The 13,871-nt window shown below is 39.7% G+C and overlaps 1 protein-coding gene across 6 annotated transcripts; it reads left to right on the top strand.

The window, feature by feature from the left end:
- The first annotated feature begins 531 nt into the window (after window positions 1-531).
- LOC136445047 (collagen triple helix repeat-containing protein 1-like) lies at window positions 532-12,214 on the top strand. Of its 6 annotated transcripts, none has more exons than XM_066442908.1 (6): window positions 532-940; window positions 5,216-5,299; window positions 6,221-6,271; window positions 8,761-9,033; window positions 9,441-9,651; window positions 10,650-12,214. In XM_066442908.1, exons 1-6 carry the CDS (start codon window positions 797-799, stop codon window positions 10,814-10,816), a joined length of 930 nt encoding a protein of 309 aa, XP_066299005.1. In that variant the 5' UTR covers window positions 532-796; the 3' UTR covers window positions 10,817-12,214. The 6 variants fall into 6 exon arrangements, with proteins under 6 accessions (XP_066299005.1, XP_066299012.1, XP_066298996.1 ...); XM_066442915.1 differs by lacking the exon at window positions 9,441-9,651 and adding an exon at window positions 9,758-9,968 and having other exon boundaries at window positions 578-940; window positions 6,224-6,271; XM_066442899.1 differs by lacking the exon at window positions 9,441-9,651 and adding an exon at window positions 9,758-9,968 and having other exon boundaries at window positions 578-940.
- The last annotated feature ends 1,657 nt before the right edge of the window (window positions 12,215-13,871 follow it).

Here is a 13,871-nt window from a genome sequence, read left to right as displayed (position 1 = left end):
AAAAAAGTTGCGACGCAGGAACAGCTTATTTCAGATTTTATTGCTCCTTTGTATTATTTAGATCCGACCCCTTTCTTGTTGAAGATAGACCTCTTACCAGTAGCATGAAATATTCAGCGTGTATGGGCCATTGCCGCTAATAACATTTCTGTGTCCACTACCGTTGGGTCGCGTCTCCTTTCTAGACATACAAGTTGGATAGAAATATGATGATGTAAAAATAATTGCATGTATTTCTGACTATAATTTTCCTGTGTTAACTCTTCGTACGAGAGTTTTTACATCCGGTTTATAACAGGTTGTCCCGTCACGTGTCCGTAACCATCGATAGGCCGTTTATCCTTCCGTATTTACGTCTGGATGGAGGCATTTCCGCAAACCAATTATGTCATTATTCACCTGTATAGAGGGCGTGAAATCCAGTTGTTCAAATGCAAACTCTGGTAAAGGGATAACAAGACAACAGTCCCCTGAGTAGAGGGATGTATGCACAGTTAATGAGATAAGGATTTCCCGGGGGATGTCAGGCTTAATCCTCGGAACGTATGGTAAGCTAGTGTGTATTAGTAGTCTAAGTAGATATGGCTCGGTCGTTGGTGGTGTGCGTTTAGATTGTTGACTGTCTCAATCTACCAACTCGTTCGACCTCGGCAGTGCCCTAAACGACCGCCCTATACGGAGGCGTATTGGTTCGTCTACGCCGATTGAGGGCAAAGTTTCGGGTCTTTGCGCATGGGCTTTGCGAGCCGTGCAAGCCAGCCGGAAAGCGTAATTGGTGCGAGCGTTTAATCAGTGAATGGGTATCATTGGGTCGACCTTTACCTGTCAGTTGTTTCACTGGGGGGCGGCAAAAATGGCGACGGTCGGAAGAACTCATTTCCTCCTCGGCTTGCTGTGGCTTTGGAGCGCCGCCGTTTTGGCACAGGACACCGGTGCACAGGTAGAAAATATTTTCCTGGATTTTCTGAGCTTACCTTAAGTCATATTTCAGCTTTGTTAAACTGCATGTTTTGACGTAGACAGCTTGTCGTGTGATAAGCCTCTAGATATGGTGGCATATGGCTTTGACTGTATACGGCTTTCTCGCTTTACATTGTTCGTTTACATGAGCTTCAATACACCTTGTGCTGTGAATGTTTGAGTCATTGTAAATGGTAGTGTTATATCGAATGGCTTGTCTGTTTAATGTTCTTAATTTCAATAGATATTCCGACCAGTTTTTACACTTTTAAGATAAAATCTTTGTCTAACTAGTTAAGATGTTGGTTATAGTCAGAGACACTCTGAAAATTCTTTTCATCAACGTGCCATTACTATCGGTAGTTAGAGTTGCAGTTTTCTGAAAATTTAGTAGGAAAATCAAGGAACGTATATGTAAACTTGTTTCGTTGGATATTCCGTTTTCACCTTGAAATATTTATAGGAAATCATAAAACCAATGTGAATTCGATAGCTGGCAGCTTGAAGACAATGATTATTAGATTTCAACATTCCACAGTAAAACTACACACGAAAATTGGTAGATATTATATTCATAAAACCGCAATAAGAAACCGCCCGCGATATTCAATCACCGTTCAGAAAAGTTTCCATTTGTGATAAAGTATTGCTGTGTATAGAAACATGGATATTCCTATTTGCATTAAAAGCGATGAAGACAGTCTAATTTAGAAACAATGTCGGATCTTAAATATTGGCGCCGCCATCTATAAGTAGTGCATGCGTAGGGGCGAACTCGCGTCAAAATGAACTCCACAAAGCATCCATTTTTATTAGTCGTCGACGTCAGGTGAGAGAAAAAATTATCAATTCCGGTAGATCCATTATTTTCTATTAGACGTACTAAGAGATTACTTTAACGCTCGTTTATTCTCCTGAATTTTCCATCGCCATTAATTCACATAAAAAACGATGTGCGAAGCTTTCCCGTAACTTCTGGCTTCCAGGAACACGTTTACTTGGACGGGAATGGAAATTGAAATCGATACTTTGTTACAGAAAGTCGTGTTAATTTTCTAGCGCGGGTCTCTCGGGGACACCAAGTGTATGTTCACTCAGACGTGACGCAAGGTCAAGTTCTTGGACAATGGCGAGATTGACTTTGTAATCTAGGCCATTACTCTACCGGGTTCTGTGGCTAATCAAATACATTCTCTTCGGCTACTGCTTAAGCATATTAACAACAACGATCGGTCGAGTTTCTGATTAAAACACAATTATATTATGTTTCTAAACTTGTTATCACAAAGCTCTGTACCAATCAAGCGGATATATTGCCTAATTGATTGGTAGGAATTTTTGGCAAAAGACGACGTGTCACTCAACAAAACGAGGCTACGCTAAAAGTGTTTTGTTTTAGCTATTAAGTACTCTTTGTCCTGCTAGAATTCATAAACTATGCTATGCCAGTGAGGTCGGAGGAATTATAAGTATTCATCGTAAATATGTACCCAGCATACTGGATTCGCTGAAACATCTTCTATTGCAACAACCACGGGTTTTTAATGTAATATGTATAATTCCTGTTGACTTGGTACTGAATCCATGGGCTTTCAAAACAATCCTATCTCTATGTAAGGCTCCTTTCCTGGTCAATTCTAAGAATTTAATCTCAAAGCAATCTAGGAGCCATGGGAGCTGAACTGACATGTAATCAACTCCCGTGGCTGAAGTGTTGCTGTGTTATATCTCTCTTTCATGGCCCACGCGTACCCGGTGATCATCAGGACGGGTTTGATATTGCGCTAGAAGACGGGGGAGGGGGCTGGTACTATACATATTTATCCCCTATTTCTTTCATCCGTGAAGAGTAACTGAAAGGCACAGTTTCTCTCAGCGATTATAATAATGACAGTTTATTGCAAGTTCTTTCCCGAAGGCTAATTTCAAGTACATATAAACATGACAGGATGGACAGACAATGAGGATCAGTGTAGCATGTGACTACTCTAGTCTAGACTAGTACTGACACTAAATTCTACTTATTCATTTTTTGGGTTCGACTTCTTTTTTCGATACTGTGGAAGACGAATGATTGGACTTTTTCTGTAATGATACATTTGACTTAAATTCTTACCCGAAGTATAATTACAAATAGCAAGATAGATACAAATGATAAAGCCTACGACAATATGGGACAGGTGGCTACTGCATCATATAGTGATATAGTCTACGTGAATCGTCCGGACGCGAAGTTCTATTCCTCTATCGGCTATACATATATATGCAGAGTACGTACAAATAGGAAAAAACACTTTTCTCTCTTTCGATGCCATGTCTGAGAACAGAGTTTATGATGCCTTACTAATGGCTCTTGAAGTTACGTGGAACATAATCTTGATACATTTTTCCTAAAAGTCACTACACTCGGTGTCGATTTTTGTGAGTATATGAATCTATTCGTTTGAAACCGAATCTGTCATCTAATCAGGTCTACTGGGGGATCCCAATTCTTTCAGTGCAAGTAGCAAGTCGAACTAATGAGAATCAGAGAGCGGCAGACAGGTGCAAGATTGATGTACCGTACGGAGGAAATCATCCCTGTCCTCGGGAATCATACATCACCGAGAAATGGTGATTAACGAACCGAGAACGGGGAGTAATCTCTCGGTTCCACTTTGGCATTTTGAAAAGATGTACAGGTCATATGTAAAACTAGCATTAAACATGTGACCAGTAACTCCTACGTATATAAAGGCAGTTCGTTTTGTATAAGATTTGCCATACCAGACAAGGTTCAGGACTTTTTTCTTAAATCATATAGCTTCTGTTGCAAACTTAACGTTCGAATCATGTACAGTTTGGAGAAAAAGACAGACTTTAAGAACTGGTCTCACTCATCAATAGTCACTCATCCTGGCACTCCTTGCTATAGACATTGTGTAAAGGCAATACATGACTTCCCTCACTCCACCCAGATGTGAATGGGTACCTGGCTTCGGTTAGGGAGGTAAAATGGTACACATGGTGGACGGAGAGGGATAGGCTCCTCTTTCCAGTATCATGCCCAAGACATAGTGGACTAACAACTCACTAGACCTAAACCCACTAAAGGGATATGAGACATTTATCTATGTCTGCCAAAGTTACTGACCTGCCAAAACAGAGGGAGAAAGAATTAATTGGTTCTCCGTATGTGCGTTTTTAGTTCCAACTGCCGAAAGTCCAGTCATGGTCACTACGTTATATGGTACGGACCTTAACGAGAATCAATAGATAACCGAGCAGCAGAAACGTTTCGGTAAAGGCCAGTAGTACGGATCTGCCGAACGTATGTAGGAACATTGATTAGTTCATCCACCCTCTTGGTAAAAGGCTGATTCACTTTTGGATGAGCTAATCTTCCGTTAGATCGATATTCAAGCCTGGGTCGAATAAAACAGATCTTGTAAATTTGGGGTTATGATAGGGATAAAGAATTGACATTCAAATGCTGTAAAAATACAGACAATATTCTAAACATTCAAATTTTTTTTCACTAAAACATGCGTATGGTGGAAAGTAAAGTGATTACATCGATATATTGATGAAATGTGTTTAGATTATATGTCTCGAGAGAGGAATAAACATCTCAATATTGATATATACGAGACCAAGGGGCGTCTTACTCTCATTTGGGACACATTCATATTCTATATTAATCATAACTCATCATTACTTCATGATAAGTATTAAAAATGTAGTTTCTCTATCCATCAATCGCTATGACGTATACAATACATATTAACCTTTTCATAGATAAGTACAGTGAACAGGTTACTTGACGCCCCCTCCAATTAATTTGTTTCGCAACACAATTTCATTTATGTCGCTGGATTCGTGCCTCTAGTTCAGACTAACCACAAACATTAGCATATCGTTGGTAATTTGTTGCTTCAGGCCCAGCTTTATCAGTAGGCTTCGTTGCTTACTATCTTTGAGTTGAGTTACAGCAATCTTTTGATTCACTTTCATCTTGTTTTCTTGCAAGCTATTTCTTTTTCAGTGAACAGGGCCTTACAATACAACATCATCACAACATGAATACACTACGAAATAATCAAATGTCCTTAAACTTCTGCAAATCATCGACTCGGCTATTATGCCATATATGGATATAACTCACACATCTATTCTTTCTCAGTAATACTGATGAGATGTATTGTCAAGAATCAGTGTATTTTCGCTGCGATGCTATTTGGATTTTTGTTTCTTTTCTTCCCTCCATCTCTAATAGCGCAAAGTGAAAGCAAAGTGGCCATACTACCCGGGGTTCGTGAACGACCCAGCGAACCCGGTTAACTCTGAGGACGAGGAGGAGGTATAAGTATCGGGCCGGATGGGACAAGGATATAATAACGATAGTCTGGGTTTTAGAAAGCCGATGTTTACAAGTGTACACATGTCGAACCAAGGAGGTTTTAATCAGATTTAAACCTCCTTGGTAGAACGGAGGCAGCATGGAAGTTCATCTGTTTTGATAGTTAACATAGTACAGAGCTAAAACTTCACCCCAACACAAAAAATTAGTCAAATAAATTATTGGCTGTCCTACCTCAGAATTCAAGTGACCAACCACCTGGGTCACGTGACTTTGCGGACTATGACGTCAGCAATTGGTCAGAAGAGACATGACTTCTGTGCACCTACCTTCACTCAACAGAGACGGTGGGCGATATAAACTTCTAGATCTTGGCAATCGCTGACGTCACTTCAATTGCTGCTCAATTGCTGCCCAATTGCTGACGTCACGACACCTCCGTGATTGGTCACTGAAATCCGGAGAAGGATTGCAGTAGGACAGTTAAAAATTCGAAGCGTATTTTTTTTGCATTGAGATAAAGTTTTGTAGTTTTGCAAAACAAGTTTACAAAGTTCGAAGTTGCAAAATGTCCAGCAGATATGCATACTCCTCTTATCTAAAAGTCTTATTTCTCCAAAAACATTTTAACTAAAATCAGCATCCTAACTTAACACTGCCACACAAGTACTTTCTTCTTAACCCAAACTATTGTTTTGCTGTGAGACCTGGGGATATTGACATTTAAAAGTTTGCGTTTAATTTTATTACACAAAGATGAACCCATCATTCTGCAATGAAGAATCTGAAATGCTTTGTCTACAGTTGAAAGCCATAGATCCAATCCAGGCATAGTGGAGCTACCCCACTTGCAGGTAGTACAAGAGAAAGACAACCATATTCAATAGTTAACCACGCAAACTTTTGTTTTGATTACATTAGCAGAAACAGGCCTGGCCTTCATATTATGCAGACGAGCCTGGCGACGACAAGGTAGTGCGTTTACCAAGACTAATGACCAAATTTCCCTCGGCTTTCTCTTTCTAACCATTCTAACCATTAACATTACTTAGCATTCCAATCATTAACAAACAGTCCAATTGACTACAATATACATCAATTTGTATATCTTCGTCTGCGTATTCGACTAACACAAATCTATCAAGACCCTCAATTTTGGGTATAACAAAATTTTGTTTCATATAACCAGGCAAATAATCACGAAGACTGCCATCTGTTTTAATTTAATCTTGAACGTAATGAACATGTATTTATAGCTGTGTCTGTGAATATCAATGTTTGTGTGATTTTTTTGTCGCGCACTCTAACACTGCATGGCCTATTTGTCTCAAAGCATGAACATACTTTTCTACGGACCCACCTATTGCATGCTGGGAGACTCGTGGCACTATGGGTGGGGTCAATAGAATCATTACAATGAAAACATAAAACCCAGCTGGACACATGTAACGCAAAAAAAAATTGTCATGGTAAAGATATGTTGTTTGCTACCCATGGTGCCCTGCGTCTCCCAGAAAGCAATGGGATCCGTCGAAAGGTCTCCGCTACATCATTTCACAACATCACCATTAACAGCTAGTAGATGTTGTTTGCGTTTGCCAATTTCTATAGATACTGAATCCTGAAATATAAGCATGTTGTGCACTACCAAGGTTTTAAATCAACTTACGCTCACTTTGCAATGCTGGTTCTTACATGCTCTAAAGTAGCCATAGATGTTCCAACTTGTTATGCATGAACCCCTTTACTCTTTGACCGTTTTAAGCTTGCCTTATATTTTACAAATTGTGCATTTTTGGCAAAAATCGCAATAGATTATGTGCAACGTTTGAAAATAGATTGTACAACATGTTTGTCTGTTGTTTTGGGGCTATAATGGTAACGTTAACCCAAAAAACTTTGTTATATGTCATCCATTGTTTAGTCAAAGCCGCTGCACTTTGCTGGCAGGCCTTGCTTTGTATACAATAAGCTGGTCAGAAAATGCACATAACGTGTTTAACCCTCAAACAACCGTAGCTTTTTTACGACTAATCTTACCGTATGGGGTCAAAACTGACCCCACAATGTTTTCTACAAATATAGCTTTATTGGTGACTATTTTTGTGGCTTGTATATATGTATAGTTTAAGTAATCTATAAGGGACAGTTTGACATGAATAGGTGTGAATAATTTCTGTTCATTATGATAATTTATGCAAAAATAGGGAACATCGTCTTTTGCAACTAACGCTATTCAGACAAGTGGGCTCTTTTGAGGCCTGCGCCAACACTTGATGTCATATAGCATCTGAATGTCTTACTCTAGAACAACCAAACTTGGTCACCTGTGCTAAAATTTTGTTGGCAACAATTTTAAATGAATGAAATAACTAATCAAGGTTTTCATGTTGCTATGGCAACCGCCTTCTTCGAGCCATATTTGGAAAAAGTCGCTACTTTTGGATTTTACAATGTAATTCTAGGGCTGTCTTTTTAAACTGCACTTATTTTCTGACATCAATACCAACCAAATTAATTCACTATCACTTTTTTGATTTAATAGTCATAATTTATGCATATTTGATTACGTCATCGGTCAAAATCAAAGATGGCGGACGATATAATTAGATTAGCTATAACCGGCTATTTCAACCTCAAATTTCATCATTACCATGTTTAATCAAAAGAAACAATCTTAATATAAACGCTTTGGTCCATTTTTATTGTGTCATAAGGTTATATGATGAAAAAATGCATTTGAAATAATTCAAGATGGCGGAACCAAGATGGCGGATTTCGCTAGTGTAACTTGATATGAATATGATTTTTATGACGTCATTTTGACGTCGTTCCTGTTGCCATCTACAAATAACGTTTTTGGATATATTACGATTTATCATACATAATTTCTACTTAAGTTTTATCGTGTACCTTTGAATTATATGGAAATACCCAATTTGTTTGTTTTCGTCAATAAAGTCACATAAATGACGTCATAATACGTCGCAACGTCATTAATATTTACGTTCATTTGAAAAATTTGTTTTTTTCACGTTTCTACAAAATCATATTTTGTAACTATGATCATGATAACCCTTATCATACATGTTACTGGATGACAAGTATCAAAGAATAGGGAATATGAGTGCAGATTTTGCTGGGGTCAGTTTTGACCCCACTGGACCATGCATAAACTTTCTAGAATAACTTAATCAACAATGAGCCAATCTCGGTAAAAACTTGTGAGAAGTTGTAAGACATATATACAAACAAACTCATAGAAGGAATTTTGTTTTCGACTCGAAATGTCAAAATGGCACATCTTGATATACGCCTGGGGTCAGTTTTGACCCCATACGGTGGTTTGAGGGTTAAATAGCCAAATCCGATGTCTAGGCAGCAGCATCATGAGTGTATAAAGCATACACTAAGATTCTGAATACATTGTGTAACATCGTCCAATATCTTCCAACTATTAGCAAAAGTGTCTGGCAAACGGATGCTGTGTTCAGGGTCCGCCGGGTATGCCCGGTACCAACGGCGTTCCCGGCAGCAATGGAATCCCTGGAACGCCGGGGATCGGCGGGAAGGACGGGGACAAGGGGGACCGGGGACTTCCGGGAAGACCCGGTAGGCCCGGGACGAAGGGGGACAAGGGAGACTCGGGGAGTGGGGCGATGCTGATCGGCAGCAACATCAAACAGTGCGCCTGGCGTAACCTCAACTTTGATGAGGACCACGGAAAGATCAAGGTACGAAATTAGCGTATAACTGCCAACTTGAAGGGCATTTATTCATGTTTCGAAATACTTGGCGAGGGTAAAACGAAGTTGCATTAAGTTTGCTATTGAGGAGCAAATCGTAACAGTTTTTGACCAAAGTTTCACAAAAGTATTATAGTGTTGCGAACAGCTGACACAAAAGGTCCAGTAACTTCACCATGCATAGTATGATATTTCGTGTATGCTTATAACGTTGATGTATAGCATACGTCAATCAACATTTGGTTGACGTAAACTATGCAAGTAAAGTGTAAAGTTCTGTGTTACTTAGTTTCCATGTCTTGCTACATGTTGTCTATAGTTTGCATGGCTAAGACAGAGGAAGGGTTCCCGTACGTCCCTCCTCTGTCATTGGCCAATTTGGCTGGTGTCCCCAGGTCTGTGATTTCACCAAACAACGGAAATCTTCCGAACTACGGGTCTTGTGGGACGGGCCCTTAAGGGTGACGTCACATTCCGGAGCATGTAAACGTTGGTATTTCACCTTCAACGGGGCAGAATGTGCCGACCCCGCACCCATAGATGGGATTGTTTACGTTAAACCCAGCGAAGAGCTCGTGGCCCTCAACATCCACAGAGTGACTCGCAGTAAGTTGGCTGCACACGCCGCCCGACTATCCGCCTTGCCCCGCCGCCTCCCAGCCAGCTTCTCTGACTTCTACCTGCGCTCTTATATATCTTAACCCCCCTCTAGGAATGCCCGTTTTCCAAACGGTTCACCAACTCCTCTCTCCGAGTCGTGTGGAACGGAGCCCTCCGAGTGACGTCAACCAGCGGCTGCTGCAAGCGGTGGTACTTCACCTTCAACGGGATGGAGTGTTCGGGCCCGCTGCCCATCGAGGGACTGGTGTACACCAATGCAAACAACGGGATGTACGGGTTGAACATTCACCGGGTTTCCTCCAGTGAGTCCTCCCCCCTCCCTAGCACCCTGCTCCCTCAGACCACTCCTTTTGCTCCCTTGCCTTGTCTGAGACTTGTACACATTGCTACTCTTAACGCTCCTGTTGCTGTGCTGTAGAGTGTTTTATCATTTTTGACATCACCATTGTGTACGTCGCCATGTTGGTGTCTCTATTTACATTTCAGTAAATCATAGCTCAAGCGATTTTGGACATCAAAGGATCTAAATAACCACTGTTAGATGTCTATAGCTTATAGAAGAGAATACAAGAAGAATATAATACTCCGATGAAACACTAAAATTGAAAAAGTCGAGCTATGATCCATTGAAATGCAAATAGGGACACCAAAATGGCGATCAGCACATGTCTGCTTTGATATGAAAAGTGAGCAAAAACGCTCTAGGGATTACCGAAGGATTCATTGAAAGTACTGTTGAAAAACTTTAAATTAGCTTGCATTATGCTGCTTCATTTTAATAGCAACATAAAAGACTTACAATCCTTTACATAACGTCAGATTCTACGATTAAAAACATGCATATGGATTAGATGTTATCAGTGTTAAAGGCAAGGAAGATTCATGCATGACACGGCTTGGTTTGCTTACGATAGTATCATCTTTTAAAAATATTTAGTAAGTTTATACAAGGTATATTTCTAATCCGGCTTATTTCCTCCTAGTTGAGGGCATCTGCAGCGGCCTCCCTAAGGGCAAAATCAACGTGGAGTTCTCTGTGCGCAACTGTAAGGGCATCTCCAACAGCGGGAACGCCTACACCGGCTGGAACTCCGTGTCAAGAATCATCGTCGAAGAGATCATGCTTCCCGAAGATGCAATAAATCAGTGAAGGACTCTACAGTCGTGGCGTAGTTTCTCTTAGTTTCACTGCATGCAGGAAATCGAATCTTTACGCACGCCTTTACGCATGCTTTAAGGTGTGCTTGAAGATCAGATTTCATTCTGGAGCAGGATCTTCTGCTGTGAGTTCAAACACAAGAAAGAGTTGGACTTATACAAGCAGAGACGGAGGACGCTATAGGCTATATAACAAACTTAGCGTCACTGTATGCAGGGAATCAGATATTTTAGCACACATTTGCGCATGCTTTAAGTTGTGCTTAAAGATTTGATTTCGTGAAAGTCTATCCGTGTTGATAGAATTCATTCTGAATCAGGATATTCAGCTGTGATTTCCAACACAAGAAAGAGATAGACTTACCCAAGCAGAGACGGAGGACGCTATAGGCTACTTGCAAACATTCGACCCACCGCTCCTCCTATCTGCATAAAGTGATTACACAAAAGCGGTAGATTGTATATTCTGTGACTGGTGCTGGCATGCTGTACAGTCTAAACATTTGGTAAATCCAACTTTTTCTTGTGGATGTGTTGAAAATTGCTGATAAATTCAGCGTAAGCTATAGCAACCTGATGGTCATGTGACTCAAGAAGCAAATATTGTGAATTCTGATAAAGAGCTCTCCTCAAAGTTTTGAGCAGTCGCTCGCAAGCCTAGGGCTGTGTATTTGTAAAAACAAATGAGAGGATTGATTAAAGAAAGGTTTAGGGATATTGAGGTTCAAAAAGGACATTAGAACCTTTTTGGAAAAATGTTTTTACGGCTACCAAAATATACTTACCATTAGCACTGCATTGTTAGAGGCTTTATTGTATGTTTGTAATCGTCCTATTCGTTGCAGTTCCATCTGATAAAGGAAGGCAGCAACGTTACTTTGACGTATAACCGATACCGTTCATACTATAAAGTATATATATAGCAATAGATAAGTAAGTTACCTGATCTCAGTTGTATCAATTTTGTACGTGTGATGTAAAGACGCATACTATAGTCTTTTATATAGAAGCATAGAATACGGAAACGCTGCAAGTGTAGCAACGACAACGGCGGTATAGATGTCATACAAGCTGAATGTTCTGGGTAGAGAAACATATCTGCCATTTAGTGAAGTATAAAATGTACCGAATTCTGAATACTCAAGCTGAGGATACTTATCCGTTGATGAGGGCTTTCTCCAGCAAAATTAGATGCTTTGGAGATATTATGATTCAAGACATCTTGCAAACAAGATAGCACTATCCCCTACATGGTATCTGCATGGTATATCATCAATAAAGCATATTACATAATAATTGAAAGCAGTTCGTGCAATAGCTAGCTGGTGATGCAATTGGAAGTTGTAAAAATCACAGGTGCAATAAAGTTGTTGGTGTATGATGTGTAAAATGGCATTGTTATTCTTTTCCATATTGCTAAAAACAAGTTGCAATTAATAATAGAAAAGCACGAAACGTGTGTACAAATTATATAGTGCCAGGCCATGTAGATAGAAGTTGATTTTCAGACCTCAAGAGTATACCAACACGTTCTCTTAACCATCGATAGTGTGAATTCTGCTAGAACACATTGTAAGACAACTACGACATGATTGAGGAACCCATGCTTATGGTACATGGCAAGACTCTATCCGCAGACAATCTTATGATATAGACGAATGTGGCCCCTCCACTTTTATTATATCATATACAACCATTATGATTTGACCATGAGCAGGATTCATGATGATGGGGTCACCTCTGTGTCACGAAGTCAACACGTAAAATGCCATTCTAATCACGGTTTGAGGCCGCATGTGACAATTTCAATTTCATAGCGGCCACGATGGATTTCAATTTCATAACGGCCACAACTGACCACGCCCAAAAGCCCCCATATCCGAGACAGCAGAAGAATTGTCATCGATGTTTTTTAAAAGACTGAGGAGACCGCAATGATAACAACTACAGGTAGGTAAGTTTGTAAATGAAAAACAAGTTTTTGTGGCTTTCCCCTTATTGTTCTGATTCAAAGAGACAAAGGCAGTTATAACTCATATATAGCAGTAATCAAACACCTTAAATCCAAACTCTTAACCGATGCATTGTTTATATTCGCCAACTTTGCACATGTAGAGGGGGTATTGGTGCCATTGTAGCACAATGCACACTTACAATATTATGTTAATACCTTAATGTTATGAATCCATCATGGTAATTCATAGCTATTGAGATGTTTTAAGTGACGATGTCAACATAAGCGTCACTTTTCCTTATGTTCTGTCATATTCATTTTTTTGAATTAGCTAGCGTCGTACATACAAATTGAAAACTAATGTCTTATCTCTTTAATTACCTATCGTTGGTTTAGTTTGTGAGGTCAGGTCTATTTAATATCCATATTTAGAATCTAGTTATTGGGATAAAATCATCATGCCGTTTAAACGGGATCCACAACGGCCGGGTCAATAAATACACTTGGTCACCAGCGGTGCTTTGAACGCTACAAATCATCCCAGAAGATATGCATGACCTACTTTATTCAATTTTATCGTTCTGCGCTATATTATGTCACCTATCTAACAATAATTTCTTTGTCCCTATCGACCACGCCGATTCATAACTCCTATCATAACTGGGCGTCAGTCAAAACGAGTGTTGACCGCAAAATGTCAGTTTCTATTTTGTAATCAACGCGTACGCTTCGAAGGCGTTAGATATTGTCACGTGTGCTGAAAATCATTACTTAATACGTGCTGTAGAAGGTAAAAGAATGCTTAAGAAACATTTCAAAGCGCTTTCAAGCAGACAATGCCAAAATCATGGTAAATGTCTTCGTTATATTCAAGACTACATATAATTACAGATTTATCATTCAATTTGTCTTGTGCCATGGTGTCCTGGTTACTGAATGTTTGCAGAAATGTTTGCTACTTCTTCTTTTTTTAAAAGTTGTCGCCGCTACTGAAATATTGCTTATTCATTGTTTGTTGTTCATTTGCGCACATGCAAAACCCAACAACTTGTAAAAGATACGAATATCTGTACAAGTGCAAGGAGGGTATAAA

Source organism: Branchiostoma lanceolatum, chromosome 1 (genome assembly GCF_035083965.1).
Source record: "Branchiostoma lanceolatum isolate klBraLanc5 chromosome 1, klBraLanc5.hap2, whole genome shotgun sequence".
In the NCBI taxonomy this organism is placed as follows: domain Eukaryota; kingdom Metazoa; phylum Chordata; class Leptocardii; order Amphioxiformes; family Branchiostomatidae; genus Branchiostoma; species Branchiostoma lanceolatum.
Note: the sequence above shows the minus strand (reverse complement) of the source record. Positions and strands in the feature narration are given on the sequence as shown.